The following is a 24,608-nucleotide window of genomic DNA, read 5'->3' on the forward strand; positions in this document are numbered from 1 at the left end:
GTAAAGGAGTTTGCTGGGAGGGAAACTACAGCACTTGAGATACGTGCGAAACGTGTTCAAGACGCCGAAACTCCAACTTCAGCTTCCAACTCAGCGACGGATGCCGGCAATGCTGTGGCATGCTTCAGTTTGCGGATGCTGCCTTGGCTGATGCTTGGCGCTGCTTATATTGATATTTGTGGCACGTTGAAGTTGAAGTTGACGTTGCAGTCACGGCTGCGAGGCTGCCACATAGCGCCTAAAAGCATGCAGCATCAAACATCCCCTGACTCAGACTGAGACTGAGACTGAGACTGAGTGAACAACATCGCAGGAGAGAAGAAAAAATTGAGAGGTGCAAAATGCATCACGTCAGCGCGCTGTCAATGAGCGGCACTTGTATTGTGTATGTGTATCGTCAACGCCTCCCTCTCCACCCTCTGGCTCTGGCTCACATGTTTTATAAGTCATTTTTTCAGCATTTTCATGCCCTGCACGGCAAATAAAAATAATTAAGCAGAGCTTGCCAGACTTAAGAGCAGCTTTGCAACAGCCAAGCAGCAGGCAGACACCTAAAAGCTGCTCTTAAAGTGCGATTATCTCACAGATTATACCACCTAGAGTTGAATAATTCACTGCGGAAGTTGGCTAACTCAGTTCAACTCAATTTCATAGTTATTTCTTAGGTAACACCTACAATCTGACTTCCAGAATCCTGTCTCAAATATTACTTTTATAAATTGTTAAACTTAATATTAATTTGATATCTTATCATTTCATAATTTCATTGTGCAAATATCGCTTTCTGTAATTTAAATATTTAGTACAAATCTTGTAAATAGCTTGAAATGGTAAATCACTTAAATTGTCATAGTTTGTAGTAGAACTCCAACATAATTATCTGTAAAATATAAAAATTTTAATCTTTAATTAACATCAAAATTTGAATACTTCGTTCTATCAATTAGTTAAAAACTAATGGCATTATTCAAAATTCTACATTTTCTATATTCTTACAATAGCAAACTAAATTTTGCAATTGAATGTGTTTTCATCTTAATAGAGCCTCAACTACAAACAAATTGTAGCTTTTCTACTTAAACATATTCATTTAAAGAACAATACGAGTATGTATGGATCATAAAAAATATAAGAATTCATAAACTTCATAAAGATATCTCCTGCAGCGTTTGAAAAGTTATTTTGCAAAACTGAAACTGAGTTCTTTATATTCAGCTAAAATAGAAATATAGTTATTATCATATATCACTTACCTCACTTTGTATACTTTTTAGGCAACCTTCAAAGCAACTTCTTCTAGGGTATTTTGAAGTCCTGTTATGGTTAAAGTTTGCTACATGCTTATGCTTCGCTTCCCGGTTTTTCTCAGCATTTTCCTGCTTATAAGTGAAGTGCGATTGCATTGCAACACAGTTCCCGTTGCTGCCACCGTTGCAGCTGCACTGTGAGCCTGAATGTATATGTGTGTGTTTGTGTGTTTGTGTTTTTTTAACCATTTTTGCTTGCCACGCGCATGACTTGATGCTAACAATAGCACTCCCGGATGCTGGTGCAAGTACGGCTATGACAGGCTCGTTGCCTCTTTGCCTCGTCGCTGCTGCTTGCCTGACTGCATTCTGTTGCTGCTGTTGCTGCTGTTGGTTGTTGCAGCTTCTGGTTGTTGCCGCTGTTCCCTTGTTGTTGTTGTGCCGGGCAATGCAATGCATACACACAGATTGACAGTCTTTTAATTAAGAAGCCGTCAAAGATGGCGTCGGCATGCTCTTCAGCTTCAGCTTCAGCATCAGCTTCAGCGTGCCGCAAAACCCCCCAAGTACAAGTGCGGCCATGTCACTGGCAATTATGCGGCAAGCAGCAGAGAGCGGGGGGGCGGGGGACACACAAAAGAAGCCTAAAGAGGCACACAGATGACGATGGCCCCCGTCAACAGTGAACGCAATTCAATTTTGCGTTTATTCACAAATTAATTGAATTTTTGGTTTTTTATTGTGTGTGTGTGCGCGCGGGTGTAAAAGGCAAATGATAAGGATGCACCAAGATGTGGCACCATGCTGATTGCCTCGTTTGCTTGGTTGGCTGACCAATTTCAGCTCTTGCTATCTGGGACTCGGTGTGTTGCAACTAATTAACCACAAAAGCAGTGACAGCTTGACGTCAATTATGCTGACACCTGAATCTCCACAGAAATCAGGATACGTTCAGGACTCGTCCAGCTCTTGTCTGCATATACATTTTTCCCTCTACATTCAGTGATTTTTTTTGTAGCTGGACTTTTCAGGTTTTCAGCTTCTACATTTTCCAGTATTCCCCACACACACACAGATACAACACACCCACGCACACACACACATGCTGACGCACACCCACGCACAGCGGCAACATTTGCATTTTCATTTTGACTTGGCTCTGACATGTGAACTTCAACCCGTTTTTTCCTCTATTTGCCCAGCTGCTGAGCTGACAGTTTCTGCGCTTAAATTTCCACTTTAACAAGTTAGAAATTAAGCACATTTATCGTGTCAGATTTATTCATAAATTCACATTTGAAATGCCAAAAAAAAATGTACAAAACAAAAAATACGCTCCACTTTTTACAACTCCCTTCAATGTCACAAGACTTGAAATATTCATCTTTTTTATGATTTGCATAAAATTGGAAAACTCAACAGTTTTCCCTATCATTAAATTGCTAAAGTTTTTACATCTACCTACGAACCTATTTTTAGTTTCATATGTGGCATATTATAGTCGTTATATTCACCACTTTTCTTCTACATTATTGTTTTTTTATTTGATTTATATATAGCTCTAAAAATTTTACAATTTTGTGATTGCAAATTTTCATTTCATATAGTCAGTACAAGAGTTTTTATTGTGGTTTTAACTGATATGGATAACTTCCAACTTTTTTATTTGATCCCAACAAAAAATCTTCATGAATCATAAAGACTGTTGTTATTTAGTTATTTATTGTAATAAAATTAAAGATTCGATTCCCAAACTTTAAAATGGACATTAAAAAATCGAAGATGAGCTTCTAGCCCTTTGTCTAATTTAAGACAGACAAGTGGAGGGTAATTTCCATAAAGTATCGACTATAGATGCTGATATAAATACAAATTATATCGGTCGAAGATGCCTTTTTTTATTATTTACAAGCATTCCCTGTCATTTTGTCGTTTCCTATTTAAACATTTGAAAATATATAAAAACAGGCATTGATAAAAAAATTTTGAATATAATGCAAAGGAAAAAGTATTTACAAAAACCTCTTATTTATTCTCTTATTCCTCTTATTCTTTAATTAAACAATTTCAAGCTTTCATAATAAAGCTATTTCAAACAAAGAAAAAAATGTAATTAAAGAATACAAAAAAAGTGACTCAAAATAATATGTATTTATTTCAATTTTCTATTTACTTAGTGATTAAGGCATTTGTTGAAGTTCACGAAATAAAAATTTTATTTTCTCGTTCTTGTATTTTTAAGGAGGAAAAGGAATTCCAGTCAAACAGATATGACTATAATTTTGTTCGTAATTTTTAAACAAATTTGGTAAACAAATCGTTCAAAGATGTGTAAGTTTTTCACAGCTGTATATTTTTGCTATACTTGAAAGTTAAACTTTAGTAGTTAGTAGTTAGAGATAAATATAATTCATTATTTCATCTTAAGAAATCTTCTCTTTGCAATAATTAATTCATATAATAAATATCGCAACTACTTAACAGCCGGTTTACAAAGAGTTAAATATACTTTCATCTGAATTTCTATTGACTCTAGCGACGCTTTTACCTTTTTTGCTCTCTCTTCACTTTACTTTGTATCAAGTTTTTGATATTCTTTAGAGTTAATTAAAATGCAGATTATTATTAGCACTCCCTGATAGTTTCGTGTTTGGGCTTTAAAAGCGGATAACTGCTTGTAATCTTAGCGCCAATGCGGCGTATGCGCAACTTGCAAAGTTTGCTTAGGCTCTCAAAATAGATATGCTGCAATGAATGTCAAATGTCTCAAGCACTTGTGTTGATGTTAAGATAGTCAACTTCAGTGCGCACCTTGACAATTTTGAGCAGTGTCCTTACGCTCGCTCACTTATTAAATGTGTCTGTTGCACTCACCGAAAGTGTTTAACTTGCTGGAAAAGTTTGTTTGTCCCATTCAATGAGGAATCAACCGGACTGCAAATGCTTCACAGCACAAAGTTTGTCACTCACAGGCAGAGAAAGAGATGAATAGTGAGAGAGAAAGAGAGAATGTGTGTGTGTTAAGTGCTAGCAATGCTCATTGTGTTGAACAATTAAAGCAACACCAAGTTGCAGATGGAACTAAACACTTGCTGCACTTGAAGCAATCCACTCGAAGGCGGTCTCAGACTGTCGAGCATCTATTAGATACCTGTTTATTAAAGTGCTGTTAGTTGCAGTTGCCCCCAAAGGTGCGCCTTATGCAAAATGTGTGTGCCACAAAATACACACACACATACACACACAGAGACAAAAGGGACAGACATTGGGGCAAGCTGCTGGTTCTGCTTCTATTCATGCAGAGACAAAGTGCACTTACAGCCAACACATGTTCATATCCTGCCATCTTTCTTGTTGCAACTTAAGCCACAGTGCCACACACACACACACACACACAGACACATTCAGCAGCAATTTATGCAACAATTTTGCATGTATTTGCCTGCATTTACTTGGCAGTTGCACATTGGCACTTGCACAGTGAATGGCCAGTTTGTAGTTGCCACTTTTTTGTGGCCGCCGGCCTGATTACTTATGCAACTGCCACACAGCAAATGCTGCACGTTCTTCTTCTACGAAAATTCATTGAGAAAAGTTGACCGTCTTTAAGCCACACATTGCATCACGTTGCTGCTGCCAAGCTCCAACACTTGAGTTCACCAATATCTTAAATCGCTCTTCAATTTAAACTTCTAATTAGAAATGACCGCATTTAATTCATTCCACAAATAGTTTCAAAGTTTCCAATACCACTATTTTTGACACTTTATGGATCGAGTGTTTTAAATATAAAACATCGCAAATTGTGAACTGAGCTGAGAGTGAAGAGTATTATAACTTTGTGCCTGCAGAAATTATATGTAACAGGCAGAGGATATAGCCATATATGTATATATCATAGATATTATATTTATGATTCCTGAAAATTTGTATGCAATCTGTTAAAAACTGTAGAAGATATTTAAGAAATACTTTCGTATGAAAAAGACTCTTACAGCAATAGGGGCGTAGCTGCTTTAGCTGATAATATGGTATATTTAGTACTCTATGGTATATTTTTCATGAATTTTTCATTTAGAAAATACAGCCTTAGGTATATTTTTGTACTGCTTTGATTTTATTCAAAATAGATAGCGGGTATATCACAGTCGAGCACACTTAGAGTAGTAGCATTCTTACTGTATAAGTATAACCTTCTACCCTATAGGTAGTGGGTATAAAAATATCTCTTAACGTTTATCGTCACATATTTACTGTGATCTTATGTCAATTTGAGTTATTGTTGAATTTACACCCACTCGACAATAGCACACATTCGCGTTTAATTATTATTATTATTATTATTATTATTATTATTATTATTATTATTATTATTATTATTATTATTATTATTATTATTATTATTATTATTATTATTATTATTATTATTATTATTATTATTATTATTATTATTATTATTATTATTATTATTATTATTATTATTATTATTATTATTATTATTATTATTATTATTATTATTATTATTATTACTATTTATTATTATTATTATTTTATTTATATTAAAATTATTTATATTATAATTGTAACTTAAAAATTGTTGTTTTATTTTCAGTAAATCTAAATTAAATTCGATTATACATTTTGTTTTAGGAAAATATAATGATTCTCTTATACTTGCTGTAAATTTTATAATGAATATAAATATTATGTTTCTAATTAATTTGACTTTGCTTTATAATTTATTTAATAATCAAAAAGTTAATCATCATCATAGTAACACTATAAATAGTTTTTGTAACCTGTGTTTTTTAGAAAAAAAAAGAATAAATATTAATTATTTCACTACATTAAGAATAACTGACCTGCAGAGCTGTGCTCACATCCAAAGGCATTACGCCAAGTACTTGCATCATTTCAGTCCGCTGCGTTTTGCTCAACATAAATAAAACTTGACGCTGCTGACGAGCTTTGAGATTGTAAAAAGAGATATTGTAGACCTCATACATGATGGCAGTATTCTATAGAAATTACATTAGACTAGGAGTAAATGCGTTTAAAATTTACTACTTACACAATTCTCTACAAATGTGCCAAGAATACAATAAATATACAAGTTTGGAATGAGAACAATGGCAAAGCAATATCCACCGAGCCAATCACTGGTCATCAGAACGAATATAGTCATTATAATGCAAACTCCAGCACTGGAAACCTGGGTGGATACAATCGAGGACATTAGATCGTAGATCCGTAAGATGAACCTATTTAAAGAAGAAAACATGTATAATCTGTTAGCCATAAATTATTCAAATGATAAAACTTGAAATATTGTATGCATCTATTAAGACACTACCCGATTTTAAGAAATATAAATCAAGAATTAACATTTTCGAAAGAACTTACGAACTTCAACTAATATAATATAATAATAATATAAACATATTATATTTCAAAACTGTTATGGCACGTTTTCATATTTGATATTTTGAAACATTTTCTGTTATGGGTTCTGACCTCAAGTACTCCTGATGAAATTGCATAATATCGACAAGCATTCGCTGAATCTCCGATTCGGATTGAGTGCTAGGTATGTCCACAAACTGATTGAAAACTTCAATTTTAAGTCGCAAGATATCAACGAATATAAAAGGCTGCATTAGAAAGACGATCATAGTCGAGTCACCAACAAGCAATCCAAGTCCTCCGATAGCCATTGAGACGGCATGCACAGCTTGGGTGATCCAAGCTCCCATCTCAGTTGTCACATCGATGCCGGGAATATGAAAGTGCAAAATCAGAATGAATTTGTCCGTAAACAAAGAGACGAAAATGGGCAACAAGATCATGCCAACAATTCCAACCGCATACATGACGCTGGCCACAATCAAAGCTGTTCGTAATCTGCGACAATTCTGATGCAAATTGTTTGCATATCTGGGATCTGGATGCTTTTCAAATCTTACATAGATCTCAACTACACTGTAATAGACCTGGTAAATTCTTCGTGAATGTCGGACTCCAACATAAAACTTGTTCAAACTCTGTAGTACGAAGCCGGCCATAACCAAAGCCTGCAGTGCGAACTTCCAATTCCTCAGACGGATCACAGTCGTAATTGTAAACCCCGAATAAGTAACAATAGCACCCAAAGTCATTGCCGTTTTCATGTTGATTCGATAATTTGGATCATAGGCGTCGACGCCTAACATTAAGGCAAGATTGCGCACAACGCGGATAATTCCCGTAAAGTTTTCGCTTGGCCGTAACGACATACTGCAAATTAATGACTGACTAGTAGTAATCTGAACAATGGGTTTTATAGAGACCATTATGGGATATACGACATCTGCATTAGACAGTGTCATTGAGACTGCAGACATGACTTAATTAATCGCCTTCTTTCTCAGGCTTGTGTTACCTGTTTGACTTAAGCAGGAACTGAACTGATACCTTGAACTTGTTGATAATAACTCTCAAAACAAGAACTTGACATTAATTATATTGCGGAGTAGAAGAATTCAGAAAACTCAGTATGAACCGAAGATAAACTGAACAAGGCATACCCATAACTACTCTTAAATAATTAAAATATGTTTAATATTTCGAAGTCTTAGCAAGGTTTATCATTCAGTTTATAAGCCTTTTATTGGGCAGACAATTTAGCTAAAGTTCCTTGCTTCATTTTATAACTTTCACTAGCTCAGAGTTATTATTTTCTATAACCTGAACCTTATTTGTTTGTCAAGCAGTTCATGCATCTGTGATTCAAAATTTCTCAGAATTTTCTGTTGTGTATCGACAACAATTTAAATAAACTGTAAGCGCATATGGTATATCGATATGGCATGTAACTTGCACTTTTATATACTGCAAGTAGATGCCTGCCACAAAAAGTTGCCAACTCAAAGTAACTTGCCACCAACTCCAAACATCCTTCTTTATGGCTGTCACATAATTGATGTTTATTTAAATTTTAATAAATAATATTTACAAAGATGTATTACATTCATTGTTTTCAATAAATTTGAAATTAATTCAATTCTGCATATAGCCTTAGCGTAAATCCTTGACGTTGAATATTTATTAATTATAAAAATTATGTTTGTTTTGCACATTAATTTATTTAATAATCAAGAAGTTGATCATCACCATAGTAACGCTATAAATACTTTTTGTAACCTGTGTTTTTTAGAGAAAAATAATTTATTAATATTAATTATTTCACTACATTAAGAATAACTGACCTGCAGAGCTGTGCTCACATCCAAAGGCATTACGCCAAGTACTTGCATCATTTCAGTCCGCTGTGTTTTGCTCAACATAAATAAAACTTGACGTTGGTGGCGAGCTTTTAGATTGTAAAACGATATATTGTAGACCTCATACATGATGGTATCATTCTGAAGAAATTCATTTAAATTAAATACCAGTAAATGTGCTTTAAGCATGGTACTTACACAATTCTCTACAAATGTGCCAAGAATACAATAAATATACAAGTTTGGAATGAGAACAATGGCAAAGCAATATCCACCGAGCCAATCACTGGTCATCAGAACGAATATAGTCATTATAATGCAAACTCCTGCGCTAAAAACTTGGGTGGATACAATCGAGGACATCAAATAATTGCACCGAACAATAAACCTATTTAATACAAATATATATATTAAATTTACGGATATAAAAAATTCAATTGATAACTGGAGAAGAAGATTAACCTTGAACATAATGAATCTAGCGGGTGCATAATGCTGGTTTATCTGGTCAATACTACTAATATAAATAAAATACTAATTTAAATGTCATGATTTGCATATGGGCATACCATGGGTGTGGTTGCTATCGGGTCCTAATGCTTATCCATCTGGCTGTCCATATATTACTTAATCACTTAGGGGGGAGGAGGTGGTCAAGGAAGTGATCATGTTTGATTACATGGGGAGGGAGGGGTCTCGGACTATGATTACGTAATCATTTTATAAAAATTTTGTTGTTAAAAGTATTTATTCAAAAATTGGTTTCGCGCCGATTACTCCGTCAATAAGTACCGAATGCAACTCAATAATTAAGCCGATATACATATTCTGTTATTAGTATATCGAAAATCAGCTGTTCGTTGTGAAATTATGAAATTAACCGTAATCTGTTTTAAAGTTTCGGCTGGGACATGTTCTCGTGTGCTTTGCAATGGAATCAAACCTAAATGAACTATTTCAATCGCTTTTTAAATCATACAAGCTGGACGGCGAAAGCGAGAAAAATCGCAGAAAACGTGATTACGTAAAATAATATATGGACAGCCTCTTGGTTTATTTTAACGATAATAGCGACGATTTTTGCTTTTGCTGAAAATGGTGCTCATATTCGAGCACATTTTGTTATTTGGAAGTATTTTCTCCTATAGACTCTGACCTCAAATACTCCTGATGAAATTGCATAATATCGACAAGCATTCGCTGAATCTCCGATTCGGATTGAGTTCCAGGTATGTCCACAAACTGATTGAAAACTTCAATTTTAAGTCGCAAAATATCAACGAATACAAACGGCTGCATCAGAAATACAATGATAGTCGAGTCGCCAGCCATAAATCCAAGTCCTGCGATTGCCAAGCTGACGGCATGCACTGCTTGGGTGATACAAGCTCCCATCTCAGTTGTCACATCGATGCCCGGGATATGAAAGTGCAGGATCAGGATGAATTTGTCCGTAAACAAAGAGACGAAAATGGGCAACATGATCATGCCCACAACTCCAACCGCATACATGACGCTAGCCACAATCAAAGCAGTTCGTAATCTACGACAATTCTGATGTAAATCACTTGCATATCTGGGATCCGGGTACTTTTCGAACTCCTTATAGATCTCAATTACACTGTGATAGATTTGGTAAATCTTTTGTGAATGGCGAACTCCAACATAAAACTTATTCAAGCTTTGTATCACAAAGCCAGCCATTACTAAAGCTTGCAATGCGAACTTCCAATTTCTCAGACGGATCACAGTCGTGATTGTAAACCCGGAATATATTATAATCGCAAACAAAGTCATGGCCGTGTTCTTGTTGATGCGATAGTTCGGATCGTAGGCGTCGACGCCTAAACATGCGGAAAAATTGCGCACAAAACGTATGATTCGCGAAAAGTTTTCACTTGGTCGCAACGACATTTTGCAAATTCTCGACTGACTTGACTCCTAATCTGAGCAATGGGTTTTATAGAGACCTTGATGGGATATACGACATCTGCATTAGACAGTACCGTTGAGACTTAATTAATTGGCTTCTTTTTCAGGATTGTGTCACCTGTATTAATCATACGGAATTCCCCTTCTCCGTACCTTCTTAGTCTATGCAGGAACTGAGCTGACACCTGGCTTATTAAAAACCTGCAAAAGGTATACTTAGATTAGAAGGTTATACATGACTTGGAGTGAACAATACAAGTTAATAAATTATAAGATGTATTCGTATACTTAATAGGCAATATGCGCTGGTGTTGTAATCATTGAATAAATCATCATAAATTGTAATACTACCATTTGCTTGTATGGGTGCGAGTCGCTGATATGACGAGTATAAATGTCAAAAATAATTTTAGTGTTTGTTTTTTTTTTTTACTTAAATTATCCCAATAATGAAATTAAATATTTTATAAATATATATCAAACAAGTAAGAAAGTTACAGTCGAGTGTGCTCGACTGTGAGATACCCGCTACCCATTTTGAAGAAAAGCAAAATATTGCGGTATTTTTTCAAAATATACCAAAAATACTAAAATATTTTTATTACCAAATAGTATTTTTGTTATACCGATATAGTAGTAGTAGTAGTAGTCGGCCAAAGCAAGTAAGACCCCTTGTAAGTAGGCGTTTTTGCCCATGCAAAAGTATTTCTTTTATAACTTCCACAATTTTTTTCTGATCGCAACCAAATTTTCAGGAATCACAATTACTATAAATATATACATATATATATATATATATATAATTGTACATTCCAAAATTCGTAGCTCTAGATCTAAGGTTACGCTTGTTATTTGATTTTTTTGATTGTCGAAGTTATTAAAGAAAAACTTTTGTATGGGCAAAAACGCCTACTTACTAGGGCTCTTAGTTGCTTTGGCCGACAATCTGGTATATTGTGCCGTCTATGGTATATTTTGAATGCGGTACTATACCGATATACTAAATATACCCTTTGGTATATGTTTAATATTTTTGCTGTATATTTGGTATATTTTGAGAATACTACCGCAAAATATATTGCTTTTATTTAAAATGGGTAGCGGGTATCTCACAGTCGAGTACACTCGACTGTAGCTTTCTTACTTGTTTTTTTTTACTTCTGTTGAAAATGAGTGGCGGGTATCTTATAATAGAGTACATTTGATTATTGATTGTGATTGATTATGTTATTGGAAAGCATTCTCTGGTATAGACTCTCACCTCAAATACTCCTGGTGAAATTTCATAATATCGACAAGCATTCGCTGAATCTCCGATTCGGATTGAGTTCCAGGTATGTCCACAAACTGATTGAATACGTAAATTTTAAGTCGCAAAATATCAACGAATACAAACGGCTGCATCAGAAATACAATGATAGTCGAGTCGCCAGCCAACAATCCAAGTCCTGCGATAGCCATGCTGACGGCATGCACTGCTTGGGTGATCCAAGCTCCCATCTCAGTTGTCACATCGATGCCCGGGATATGAAAGTGCAGGATCAGGATGAATTTGTCCGTAAACAAAGAGACGAAAATGGGCAACATGATCATGCCCACAACTCCAACCGCATACATGATGCTGGCCACAATCAAAGCAGTTCGTAATCTGTGACAATTCTGATGTAAATCACTTGCATATCTGGGATCCGGGTACTTTTCAAACTCCTTATAGATCTTAATTACACTGTGATAGATTTGGTAAATCTTTTGTGAATGGCGGACTCCAACATAAAACTTATTTAAGCTCTGTATCACAAAGCCGGCCAATACCAAAGCTTGCAATGCGAACTTCCAATTTTTCAGACGGATCACAGTCGTGATTGTGAACCAAGAATATATTATAATCGCAGACAAAGTCATTGCAGTCTTTTTATTCACGCGATAATTCGGATCATAGGTGTCCATGCCCAAACATACTGCAACATTGCGCACAACGCGAATAATTCGCGAAAAGTTTTCACTTGGTCTTATCGACATTCTGCAAATTAATAACTTGCGTCGTAATATGAACAATGGGTTTTATAGAGGCCTACATGGGATATATGACATATGCTTTGGACAGCTTCTTTGATAGTCTTGAAATTACTTAATTAGTCGCCTTCTTTTTCTACGTTGTGTCACCTTTATTCTAATTGCTTGGCTTAAGCAGGAACTGAACTGACACCCGGTTCTTGATAATAACCCTCAAAAGAGGCACTTGGCATAAATTTTTTAGCGAAGGCTACAAGATGACATACATATAACTACTCTTAAATAATTACAAGATGTGTACCTAATACCAGCTACGTATACTTTATAATACGTAATACAACGTATACTTGATATTCAATATGCTCTAGTTTGGTAATTATTGAGTCTTTGAAGTTTTTCGTAATCTTTCAAAAATGTCTAAGCCTTTCAAGGGGCAGACGACTCAGAAGAAGTTCCTCGCTTCATTTTTCAATTATGTTAGTTGTTATTATTTTTAATCTCATTAGATCGTCAAACACTTCATGCATCTAAGATTCAAAATTTCTTACAATTTTATGTTATGTATCGAGAACAATACAAGTAAGTTGTAAGGGCATACATCGATATTACTTACAGCTTGCACTTTCATATACTGCAAGTTGATGCTTACCACAAAAAGTTGCAAACCCAAAGTAACGTGCCACATGCACAAGGCTTCCTTCTTTATGGCTACCACATAATTGATGTTTATTTTTGGTCTTTAATTGGTTATTACTTGCAATAACTTTTAACTTTTAATGGCTTCAAATGAACTTCTCCTCTCCAGCACCTTCTTTCTCTCTCTCTCTCCGTCTCTCTATCGCTCTCGATAATAAACTCAGCGAGTGTATTTGTTAAGCAACTCAACAAAAAGCTGCTTTTCGAATTAAAAATTAAGTACATGAAAATTATGTTTATTGTCATGGTTACTTCTCCATCTCCGTCTCCTCATCATGCCCCACTCCAATCAACCTCTCTCTAGTTCACCCCAGCCCTTGGAATTCTAATTGAATAATTGATATTATGAGTGAGTGTGGGCCACATGAGGCAAAAGTTATGACTACTCGTTTGATTTGAGCTACTTAGCGTTGTGTGGCAACTAATTAACTCGATTAAACAATACTCAATTCGTTATGCAACAATTTGTTGTAATCGCATCTGACACATTACGTCAAATAATTGAAGAATAGTTGAAGCCATTTGTGATGCCAATTAGTTTTGACATCATTGAATCAAATTACTACAACTCAAGCGTGCTATACAGATTCCATAATTAGCATAGAATTCGTCACGAGCTGCGCCAAGCAGATGAGGAAATTTATGTTTTATGTGCTAGAATTTGTCATCAGAAAGAAACAAATGGAAATCAATTCGAAGAATTCAATTCGACGACCACTAACAACTAAAAAAAGCATTCAATACCCCTTAAATTTCTTAGATTTTTTTCTTATTGATTCTTAACATTACTATAATAATGATTTATAAACAGATAATCGAAGCAAGTGAAATAAAAATAAATACAATAAATATTATCCCATAGACTCCAACTTGATAATACATTTATAGTAACTTATTCACGGAACTTTGTGCACATCGATGGATAAAATGGGTCCCATGCTGCGATAGGTGACTCTTGGCGTACGATCCACTGGAACACCATTGGTTGAGCGCAAAGATCGTGACAATGCATAGACAATCCTTTGCAGATGGGCTCGGCTCGGTAGTTGATTGCGTGGTGATTGGTCTATATAAATGCGAAAGTGGACATTAGATGGCATCAAATTTTGACGACGACGACGTCGACGGCGTTGCCCTGAAGACTGTCTGTCTGTTGTTACTGGGGCTTGTGGATTAACCGGAAACGGCTCGTCGTCTGATGTCGGCGGAATTTCAGGACTGCGTATCTGTTCGTTAAACTCCATGGGATCAATATTCGATGAGCCAGTTGACATCTTGGATCCTATGCTTGAATTGACACCAACTAGTTAAGATATCTGTGAATCGCAAACAACTTTTTAGCGCACAACAATTTGGGAGTATTTATTTTATATTTAAAATATCGTGAATCAGACTATAGACTATGTTAACTCTCTGACAATTTCTATCGGTTTGAAGTAGTTTTCCGATAAAATAAAAAAAATGTTGCTTCGATAATTGAGAAGGGGAGCAGAGTGTCTACGTTTTTTGTAAAAAGAAAAAATGGAGAATGGAATGTGAAATCGTAGTCGATCAAATTGATTTTCAATAAGAGTTCCCAGTCCGACTCTTAAAAAAAACTCCTTCAAAACCTCCTTCTCCTACGAATCTACCGCAAGCGTTTCCAAAGTCTTCCACGACTCTCCTACAAGCCTTCCAAGAAAGTCTTCTGCGAGTCTTTGGTAATTGTTCGCGATTCCTTCGCAACTGTTCTAAAAGACTCTTCTTCGACTCTAGAAAAATACCCTTCCGTGATCATAAAAACAAATATACATAGCTTAGCTTATAGATGTCTGCAGCAAATTTCAAATATTAATACATTTCAAGTTTCAAGTAATAAAAACATTGAAACTCATTATCTATAATAGTTCTATATAACAATAGTCGGAAGAGTTAGAATTAGGGGAACTTAAGCTGTTGCTTCTCGTCTGCATTGAGTTTATTTGTGTAGCTCGAGTTGTGCATTAATAGATTGCCGCTTTTTTCAGAGCCGTCGGGGAACTCAGCTTGCAATTATAAACATATTAATTAAATTAAGTGCACTTCCGATGCCATTAACATTCCCCACGTACGCACACAAGCACACACAAAGTATGAACTATAAACAGGTGCCATGACAACAGAGACATCAACACTTTGAACTGAAGCCTTTCCCGGCAACATTTGACAGATGACTCAAAACAAGAGCAACAACAACAGAAGCAGGAACAGAAACAGACACTGAAACAGAAATAGAAATAGACAAACAAACAAACAATCAACAGTCGAGAGTGAACAATCAACAATCAACAGGGCCTCCAAACAGTTGTGGCAGCAACTGTTGGGTCTGATTGTGGCGCTACAAAGCTAGTTTATGGTCAAACGGGGTGACAGCATCTGGCACCCCTCAAGAGAGCCCTGACATAGAGACATCATCAAGTGCAGGGCAACCACGCCGACAGCGCCAGTTTTACACGACAAACACAAAAGAAATCGCTGAAAAATTGTTGAATATCCCAGTGGCATAAGACGTAAGTCTTGTCGGCACGGAAACACTTTCATTATTATTAAAAAATCCAAAAAATGTATAACTAAATTTAGATATGAAACTGCTAGAACAATATTTTAACTAGAAAATAATCCCCATCTATTTTATGTATTGATAAATTGACTGTCTACTAAGAGGAAAAAGTTAAAAGACACATTTTAACTATGTAAGGTCACGCTGCAATAAAAAAACATTTTTATACCCGCTACTTATAATTCCTGAATATCTAATAACAACTTAGAAGATATTCAAGAAATAAGGCTTAATGGCATTAATTGATTTTACGGTATATTTTGAATATAGTAGCATATTTAAATACCATGTATAAGATTTGGTATATTTTATATATGTATATACTTTCTGTATATTTATTTAAACAATATTGCCGCAGTTTTGCTTTTATTAGCTTTAGCACTTATTTTGTAAATATAAAGAAAATTAATTTAAGAAAGTTTATAACTAAATGTAACAAACGTGGGAATCAGCTTCAATAATTCTTAAATCAGAAAATAATCCATATCTATTTCACGTGTTGCTGAATTGTCTACTTCCCAGGTAATGAACACTCTGTTAGCTACCTGTCACCCGACTTGATTGCCAGCTGCTTTACAAGCGTCTCCATGGGCAACTCGTGCTGAATTTGTGTATGTCATATACTGACACTCACACACACATACACACACAATATATATGGAGGAAGACAGGGGAACTGTAGACAATGCACTCGAGCTGTCTGTCGTTGAGTGTATTTGTGCTTTGTTTCTAGTGTCGCTTTGTGTGCACCTCGACATTTGATGAACTCATAATTTGAACTTTGACATCGCACAACGTTGCCATCAAGCACAGCTACAAATACAGAGAGACCGATAGATAGATAGAGAGAGATAGAGAGAGAGAGAGAGAGAGAGAGAGAGAGAGAAGGAAAAACCGTGCAAACGAAGGACTGTAAAAGAGTGAGAGAACATTAAACTATGTTATTTGTTTTAATTGGAAAAACAGCTTTTTCACTTAGCTAAATAATTGCTAAACAATTTGCATTGCATTGGCAAATAATAAATAGTCAATTAATGCTAATGCTAACGCAAACACTAATGCTAATTGCATTTATTAGATGCACTCATGCGTTGCCATTCCCCATGCATATAATATAACAATTTGGAGCAGGTCGTGCGATTGATGGATATGTTTGGCATTGCATAAATTACGATGTCTGTCTGCCCCGCGTCTCCCCAGACTCTATGCCTGTCTGCTTGTCTATACAAATTACATGACACGCATAATATGACAGCCCATGCAAAGTCCTTCTCGACAGTCATCGCTCACTCATGATGGCACAATTCAAGACGCCACATCGATAGAGGCTGAGAGAGAGAGAGGGGGCGATATGAGGCAGCATGTGGCAAGGCGGTTTTGTGGCTAGAGGTCGCAGGTGCCGCCTTGCGCATAATTTGCGTCAAGGCCCAGAGGAAATGTCGCCGCTAAACTTGTGGTGTGCGGCTCGGTTGTTGTTTCAAAGTTTTCGCAGCCCTAGAGTATACTACACACACACACACACAGACACAGAGAAAAAGAGGAAGAAACTCCATGTGCCTTATCGAAGTTGTCGGTGCAGTTGTTGAGCACAAGAATTTATTATTCTCTTGCCTGACTTGAGTTGCCCCGCGAATCGAAGTTACAAATATTAACTTAAAGACATTTAAAGCGCACATCAGTTTCACCACAGCTTAAGTCGTTCTCTTCCTCGTCCTCCTCCGCCAAACTTCTTCGTCTTCCGCTTTCCTACCATTAATTTCATCAAGCCTTAAGTTGATTTGTATGCTGGCTGATTAAATTGCGTATACGCGGCGCTCGCCCCATTCGTCGACTGACAGCTTATCGCAGCTGCTTTGTAGTTTTCCAGCTGACAACTTCAGCGATGCTACAACAACAGCCAGCAACAGGCTAACCACATCAAATAAGCATTGCCAACAGGACGCTGAGCGCTGCACAGCGGGACAAGTTAAGCAAATTGGTTGAAGAGCACGTCATAAAAAGCGATGACGATAAAACTGAACTGCATTGCAATTTGCATCTATTGATTGGGATGAATTTTCCGACAATGCAATAAGTAATATGACAATATTAATATGATTGCTAATGGAAAAGTTCAAATTATTATTTTCGATAATGTTAATGATAATAGTAATGTCAATTCTAATGTTAAAACTATATATAAACAATACTAATATGAATATAAATTCGAAAATATAGTAAAACTTATTTAAATGCTTTAACTTGTACTACCTTTAATGCTAATGTATTAGATAAATACAAAAACAATAATAATGCTAATACTTGTAGTAATTCTATTAACTTAATAATAAAAATAAATAATAAAATAATATAATATAATAATTATTTGAATTTCTAAATACTTTTCCAATGATAATTCTTATGATGAGATAATGATAATAATAATTCCAATGATAAAACTAAAAGTGTTCTCAATATTAATGCAAATACTAATGATACTTTTCCCAATGATAATACTTATGATGATCACAACGATAATTTTCAATGATATAACTAAATGTTTTCTCAACACTAATATGCTTAGAACAATTACAATACTATTTAAAACGTTAGTTAACGTTGGTAATGCTTATGTTCATCCTCGTTCTGATGCTAGACATTAAACATATAAAAACCTTTCAGCAACCCCAAAGCTTTCACTTGGTTGCCTGACTTTTCGAAGCCTTCCCACTATCCTTTTTCAATAACACTTTTCAATCGTCACCAATAACAGTTGCAATGCAATTTCAATGCATTGATAAACAGATAGAATACAAATATGTTGAATACATATACGAGTATATGTGTTGAAAATTACATTTTAAAGTGCTAGATGAGTTAACATGCCATTGAGTGGAGTACAGATGTCAAAATGTCACCGCACACTGCACTCGATATTGATGTGGAAATGCATTCAGAACTGAAAATGAAAATGAAAATAAAAATGCATATTGTCAACAGCAAAACGAACGAGACGCAGAAGAAGAAGAAGAAAATGAAGCAACAAATATGCAACCAATAAGGGAAATTGTAAATACTGAAAAATGCTTGTGGCGATTGTGATGTTGGGTAGGTAGGCAACAAATAGTGAATACAACTTTCCACTTTTCCAACTCTCCTGTTTAAGGTGATGATGATGAAGGCGATGATGATGTTAATGTTGTTGATAATGATTTTTATGTTGAGCGCTTATGCTGTTGACAATACGCGATTTTTTCGTGTTTTGTGATGATTTTTCACGTTCTTTTTTTATTGTTGTTGACATTTACATTTACAGCTGCAATCAGACGATAGTATTAAAAAGCATATTAAAGAACAGGACAACAACAGAAATAGTGGACAAAGAAGTGTTGAACGCTCAACGCTTAAAACAATCAAATTGTTTTCGATGATAACGTTGTCCATGCACACGAAAAACAACAACAACAATTGCAACAATGATAACTGCATTTAAGAACTGCCTTTTTATTTAAATTTAAATTTAAAGCTAGACTTTTAGTAAAGTAATTTGAAGAATGAAATGTTTCAAAGTAAATGCGAATCTTAATTTAATGTCTTTATAATTTTTATAAAAACTGGTCAACTATAAACTTTTCGAAAAGCTTGTTACTCAAATTGGAAGCTCAACTTGTAGTCAAGTTTAATCAAATATGGCAAGCTTTAAAGCATCTTAATATCTTAGATGACCCAAATTTACTGTCATTACAACATTTGTGAAAGTTTTCTAATGATTTCAAAACTTTATGATTTTAAAAATAGCAAAAATCTCTAATATCTGCAATTAAACAACTAATCTGAAAAGCTTTCAAAAGTATCAACTTTTCTAAAAGCTTTTAAGAACTTTAACAGTTGTTAACAGTCTGTCGAACTGCAGCCAACTTTGCTCGCTTTCAGCCAGTGCAATTGAGCCGTGTCATAAGTATTTGCAATTCATGGCCAAGTGCAGGGCCACAGTGCCATAATTTGGATTGCAGCCTAAGCTTTCCCCTCACTCCTCGCGACCTTCTCTCGGCGCCAACAATCAACCGCTGCCGCTGACGGTTTGTTTGTGTAATTAACGTGGCTCAGTCGGCAGCCACTGGCATTTGGCCAACAATTGAAGCCCGTTGTTGCAGTTGTGGCAGCAATTTCAAAACCATTTATTTTTTTTAGACTCTCTTGTTGAATCTGCACACAGACAGATAAAACATCTACACAAAAATACGATAGAAAACAACACAAAATAAAACTCAGATTCGTTACGTGTTTTTGCGCGAGTTTTACAATTTGCCAACAGTTCACTTTTTGTATTTGTTTTTTAATTTTTTCCTTCTTTTTATTTTTTTTTTGTTGAGCTCGCGTAATTAAAAATTCATCATACGCCACGTTGGCTGGTGTTGGTGTTGGCGTTGAGACAACAACATGGCACAAAAACGAAAGAATAAAATGCGCGAGCACAGAACGCGCAACTTAATGAACTTTAAAGTTTTTTTTTGCGGGCACGCTAATTGGAAAACAATTAAGGCGCAACGCCAACTTGCCACTGTAACAATGCCTGTGCCACAAAGTCAAAGGATTTAAAAGGATACAACGGCACATAAAGGAAACTTTTAGTTTTCAACGAGTACAAAAAAAATTAACTACTAGCGGAGCCTAAAGTTAACATTTAATAAACTCGACTCGACCAAAGTTTTCATACCCTACAACTACTTAAGGTCTTATGGTTCAAATGGGGATTAATAGTGATCAGCAAAAGTAGGCAAACTATTTGTAATCGTGATGTCAGCAGATATTTATAAGATATACAACAGAGTGACGTGAAATTTATCTTTATTGCTGAAAAGTAAATTTAAATTAAAAGCAAGCTTGTCAAATAAAATTTAAATTGCAAGCAAGCTTTACAAAAAAGAATCAATTTTTATGGGTATTTGTATTTCAAGTAAGCAGTTATCGATTTTATCTAATGATTAAATGAAGTAGTTATGACAAGAATCTTCCAGCTATAAATGAAACATAAAATATGTTCTTTCTAAGTAAACTATTTGTATTGAAAGTCAGCGGATATTAATTTGGACATTTACTTTGCCTATATAACATTGCAAAACTCTACAAATGTAATTGATTTATTAATTAAAGACTTGTCCAATAATAAAGGAAGCTTTCAGTAAACGTTTTACTCGATAAATTCTTAAAATTTCATTTATAAATAGCAAAGTTAAGCTAACTTAATAATGGAAGCTATTTAGCTTATAATAAAGGTCAGCTGCACGCTGGCGCCATCTAGCGCTCGTTGCATCAGTTCCGCAGCTGGTCGCATGGTATTCTGTAGTCGAGTGCACTCGAATTGCTTTTATAACGATATCCATCATCAAAATGCATGCTGCAAACTTAGAAGATAGCAAGAAACTTGCCCCTTGCCACCATGGCACTGCGCCACTAGCTGCTTGCCACTTGCCACTTTCGTTATCTTGTGGAATTTTGCTGCCGCTGAGCAAGCGAGCCGCGCAAAAAGCCGTCGACGTGGTAGAAGTTGTTATCGTTGTTGTTCTTCTACTTCATCTTCTTCTTCTTCTTAGTGTTAGCCTTGTCTTGTTGGCCATGTTCTACAAGAACAAACAGAATGTGCAGCAAATTTTGAAATTTGTTTTGGGCCAAGCGAGCCAGCGAGCTGGTCAGAAGGCAATCGGTTGCAGCACACAGCGGTCAGGTAATTGAAAAACTTTGAACGCTTCGCTTTCGGCTCTTCACAAACTTTTGATTGCAACTTATTTGTCTAAGAGTGTGCGTGTGCGTATGTGTGTATGTTTGAGTGTGCAACAAGCCTTCCAAGTGGCAGAATGTCGAGTGTTTGGCTTAATCAATTGAGGCTTTAAGTTACCGTTACCTTTTGCCGTTGTCGCCAGCAAAGTAGGCCAACAGCCTTCGTGCCACACTGTGTGTCGCCTATGCTCATGTTTGCCCATGATGTCATGATATGTGTGTGGTTGCAACTGTTTTTACCGCTTCCTTCGCGCTTCCGAGCTAACGCATTCCGCTCGCTGTGCCGAAAAGCGGAAATGCACAAATCATGACGCGTGCAACGCGAAACGCGCAACGTGTAGCGTGCAACTCTTTGTGGCACGCAGCGAAACGAAACGGAAATATGCGTGCAACATATGCTAGTTCGTTGACTGGTGCCAGCAAACAAAAATCCAGTAATAAACGAAACCAATATACGCCTAGGCAACACAACATGATGGACTAGCAAATGCCCTGTAATTTAATGCAGTAATAAATTTTTGACCAGCTTAGCTGCACCTGAATAACTGCAAAAGTAGAGTTTAATGAAAGCAAGAGCTGTGATCGACTAACAGATACTCTATAAATGTTTCACCCTGACTTGAAATGTGTTTTACAAGGAGTGTTGAGTAAGAACAGCTCGCTTTGTTAACAGCATGAACGAATCTTAGCTACCCTATATATATTTGTTGAACTGCCTAAATAATAAAGCAGCAAAGCAGAAATGCGAATTAAAATTAATCATTTAACACAACCCTTGAGCAAATATAATATATAATAAAAACAACAAACAAATACATATTTTTACACAGAGAAATATTAATTAAAATCAATAATTAAATACAGCGCTGGACTTGATGATCGACCAACAAATGCTCAGCTGCAATATAGGCGCTGTCGATTATTTGTAGAGCATTGTTCCACATTCAGATACCCCGCAAGAAATGTAGAATTACATACAGCAACACCAAAAAACACAACACAATAAATCATTGCAGTATCCGCACAGAAGGAGCAACGTGATTGGAGTGGAGTGCAGAACGTGCCGAGCTGATAAAAACCAGGGTATGCAGTTGGAAGTCAAACAAAAAAGTATGCAAAGCAAGGCAAAAGAGCAGGCAAACAAAACGAAACGAAACGAAAGCAAAGTCGACTACTGACACACATATGAATGCTGTCGGATGCCACGGCATCCGAATACGAATGCGAATACAAGTGAGAAACCGAAGCCATGGACAAGGCGCCAGGAAGGAAGATTGCAACGAGAGCAAGGAGGCGTGCCAGGACTTTCTCTCTACGTTTTTTTTCTGTTTTTTGGTTCAGTTTGGCCTGTTTACACATGTTATGGCCAACAGCTCGACTGGGATCGGCTTGTGCCGTGTATGCGGTTTTTTGCTGCTGTCAGCAACTTGTGCGCAATTGAAACTTATGAAATGCAAAAATTGTGCACACCCCAAAAACAACAACTACAACAACAATAAGAAGAAAGTGGCAGCAAAAAGAAAACAACACGACAGGCAGCAATAACAAATGTGAAATCAAGAAAATATGTACAAACAGCAATAACAACAACAACAACAGCAATGAAAGGAATGCAATACAATGAAAGTTAAACAAAAGTTTTATGCAACTTTTCAGCGGAAACGGAAACGCATGTTGCGCCAGAGCAAAGCTTTTGTTTGGACCAGCAAAAAAACAAAAAATGGGTGAAAGAAAGGGAAGATGAATGCAAATGGGAATAAAAATAGATTACAACTCTTGTTGTATTCGGATTGTAACGACAAGTGGCCTAAATGCAATTCAATAGTTCACTTTTTGGCCCTATTGTGCTCGGCTTTATAGCGGCTTATGCGCGACGCAAGCGGTTCAACGACTTGTGACCAGATTTAAGCTGCAACCAAGTGGCAATCGGTGAGCATAATTAAAGTGCCAAAGCAAGATGGCAATTGCCCTTAGCCACAGCCAATTAAGCGCGTCACGCGCTTAGCCAAAGACAGAGAACGTTGCAACACGAACAATGGATGCCACCAAACCAGAGGCAACGATGGCAGCCATGGCAATCATAAAGTCACTTGCCACACGGAAATTGCAAGCTGCGGTCAGCAATGGCACGTGGCTAAAACCAAAAGGGCGCGCGCCCGTAAGTATGCAGCAGTTTTGTGTGTTTTCTTTTATTGCGCAGTTTTCACAATTTTCAGCAAAAGTTTTCTACGCCGGAAATTGCAAACTGCGGCTGTGGGCTGTCTGTCTAGCGCCTGCCGCAGACATATTTATTTATTCTTGCTCCGCACTTAAAAAAGCCAATTGCAGAAGATGATGCCAATTGCAGAAGAATTTGCGGGGGCGGAAGTGGGCGTGGCAAAAATTTGAAACAAACTTGATCTGCGTGCAAACATAACAAATGCTGTCGAAAAAAATATTATAGCTCTATCTCTTATAGTCTCTGAGATCTATGTGTTCATACGGACAGACGGACAGAGACACAGACAGACAGACGGACAGACACATAGACGGACAGACGGACATGGCTAGATCGTCTCGGCTGTTGACGCTGATCAAGAATACATATACTTTATAGGGTCGGAGATGCCACCTTCTACCTGTTACATACATTTCCTGTCGGCACAACGTTATAATACCCTTCTACCCTATGGGTAGCGGGTATAAAAAATCGAATAACACACGCTGTGAATTTTGGGGTATACAATAATAACAATAGAAGTTATGATTCCTGCAAATTTTCGATCAGATAAAAATTGTGGATGTTATTAAAGAAATAGTTTTGTATTGGCAAAAACGTATGCGTATACGTATAAACATGCTCGCCTCTATATTTGTATCTGTATGCATAGAGGCACTGCAAGCCCAACATGTTGTGGTACTCGGGGTACTCGGGTTTGAGCCCGCTCGGGGTACAAACTTTTTTTTAATGGTGTATACAATAATTACTATAGTAATTGTAGTGTGCGAGTTTGAATCCCGGTCGGTGGTTCTCAAGTTCTAATCCCGATCGAGAATATATGCATATACATATATTTTTTTTTTTTAATATTTTGAGATTATTACCGCAATATTTTGCTTTTATTCAAAATGGGTAGCGGATATCTC

At 36.3% G+C, this 24,608-nt stretch overlaps 3 protein-coding genes across 3 annotated transcripts; all 3 read right to left on the minus strand.

Annotated features, from left to right (window-relative positions):
• Window positions 1–847: 847 nt before the first annotated feature.
• LOC132788117 (putative odorant receptor 83c) lies at window positions 848–7,519 on the minus strand. The gene is made up of 4 exons (XM_060795436.1): window positions 6,762–7,519; window positions 6,319–6,508; window positions 6,110–6,265; window positions 848–880 (listed from the first exon to the last, which is right to left on the minus strand). Exons 1-4 carry the CDS (start codon window positions 7,517–7,519, stop codon window positions 848–850), a joined length of 1,137 nt encoding a protein of 378 aa, XP_060651419.1.
• Window positions 7,520–9,628: 2,109 nt separating this feature from the next.
• On the minus strand, window positions 9,629–10,420 carry LOC132788118 (odorant receptor 67d-like). The gene has a single exon (XM_060795437.1). It carries the CDS (start codon window positions 10,418–10,420, stop codon window positions 9,629–9,631), a length of 792 nt encoding a protein of 263 aa, XP_060651420.1.
• Window positions 10,421–11,305: 885 nt separating this feature from the next.
• Window positions 11,306–12,457, minus strand: LOC132788119 (odorant receptor 67d-like; the record flags this gene model as incomplete). Its single annotated transcript, XM_060795438.1, has 2 exons — window positions 11,702–12,457; window positions 11,306–11,314 (listed from the first exon to the last, which is right to left on the minus strand). Coding segments are annotated over exons 1-2 (765 nt in total), but the record flags the coding sequence as incomplete, so codon positions are not given.
• Window positions 12,458–24,608: the final 12,151 nt, after the last annotated feature.

Source organism: Drosophila nasuta, chromosome 3 (genome assembly GCF_023558535.2).
Source record: "Drosophila nasuta strain 15112-1781.00 chromosome 3, ASM2355853v1, whole genome shotgun sequence".
In the NCBI taxonomy this organism is placed as follows: Eukaryota; Metazoa; Arthropoda; class Insecta; order Diptera; family Drosophilidae; genus Drosophila; species Drosophila nasuta.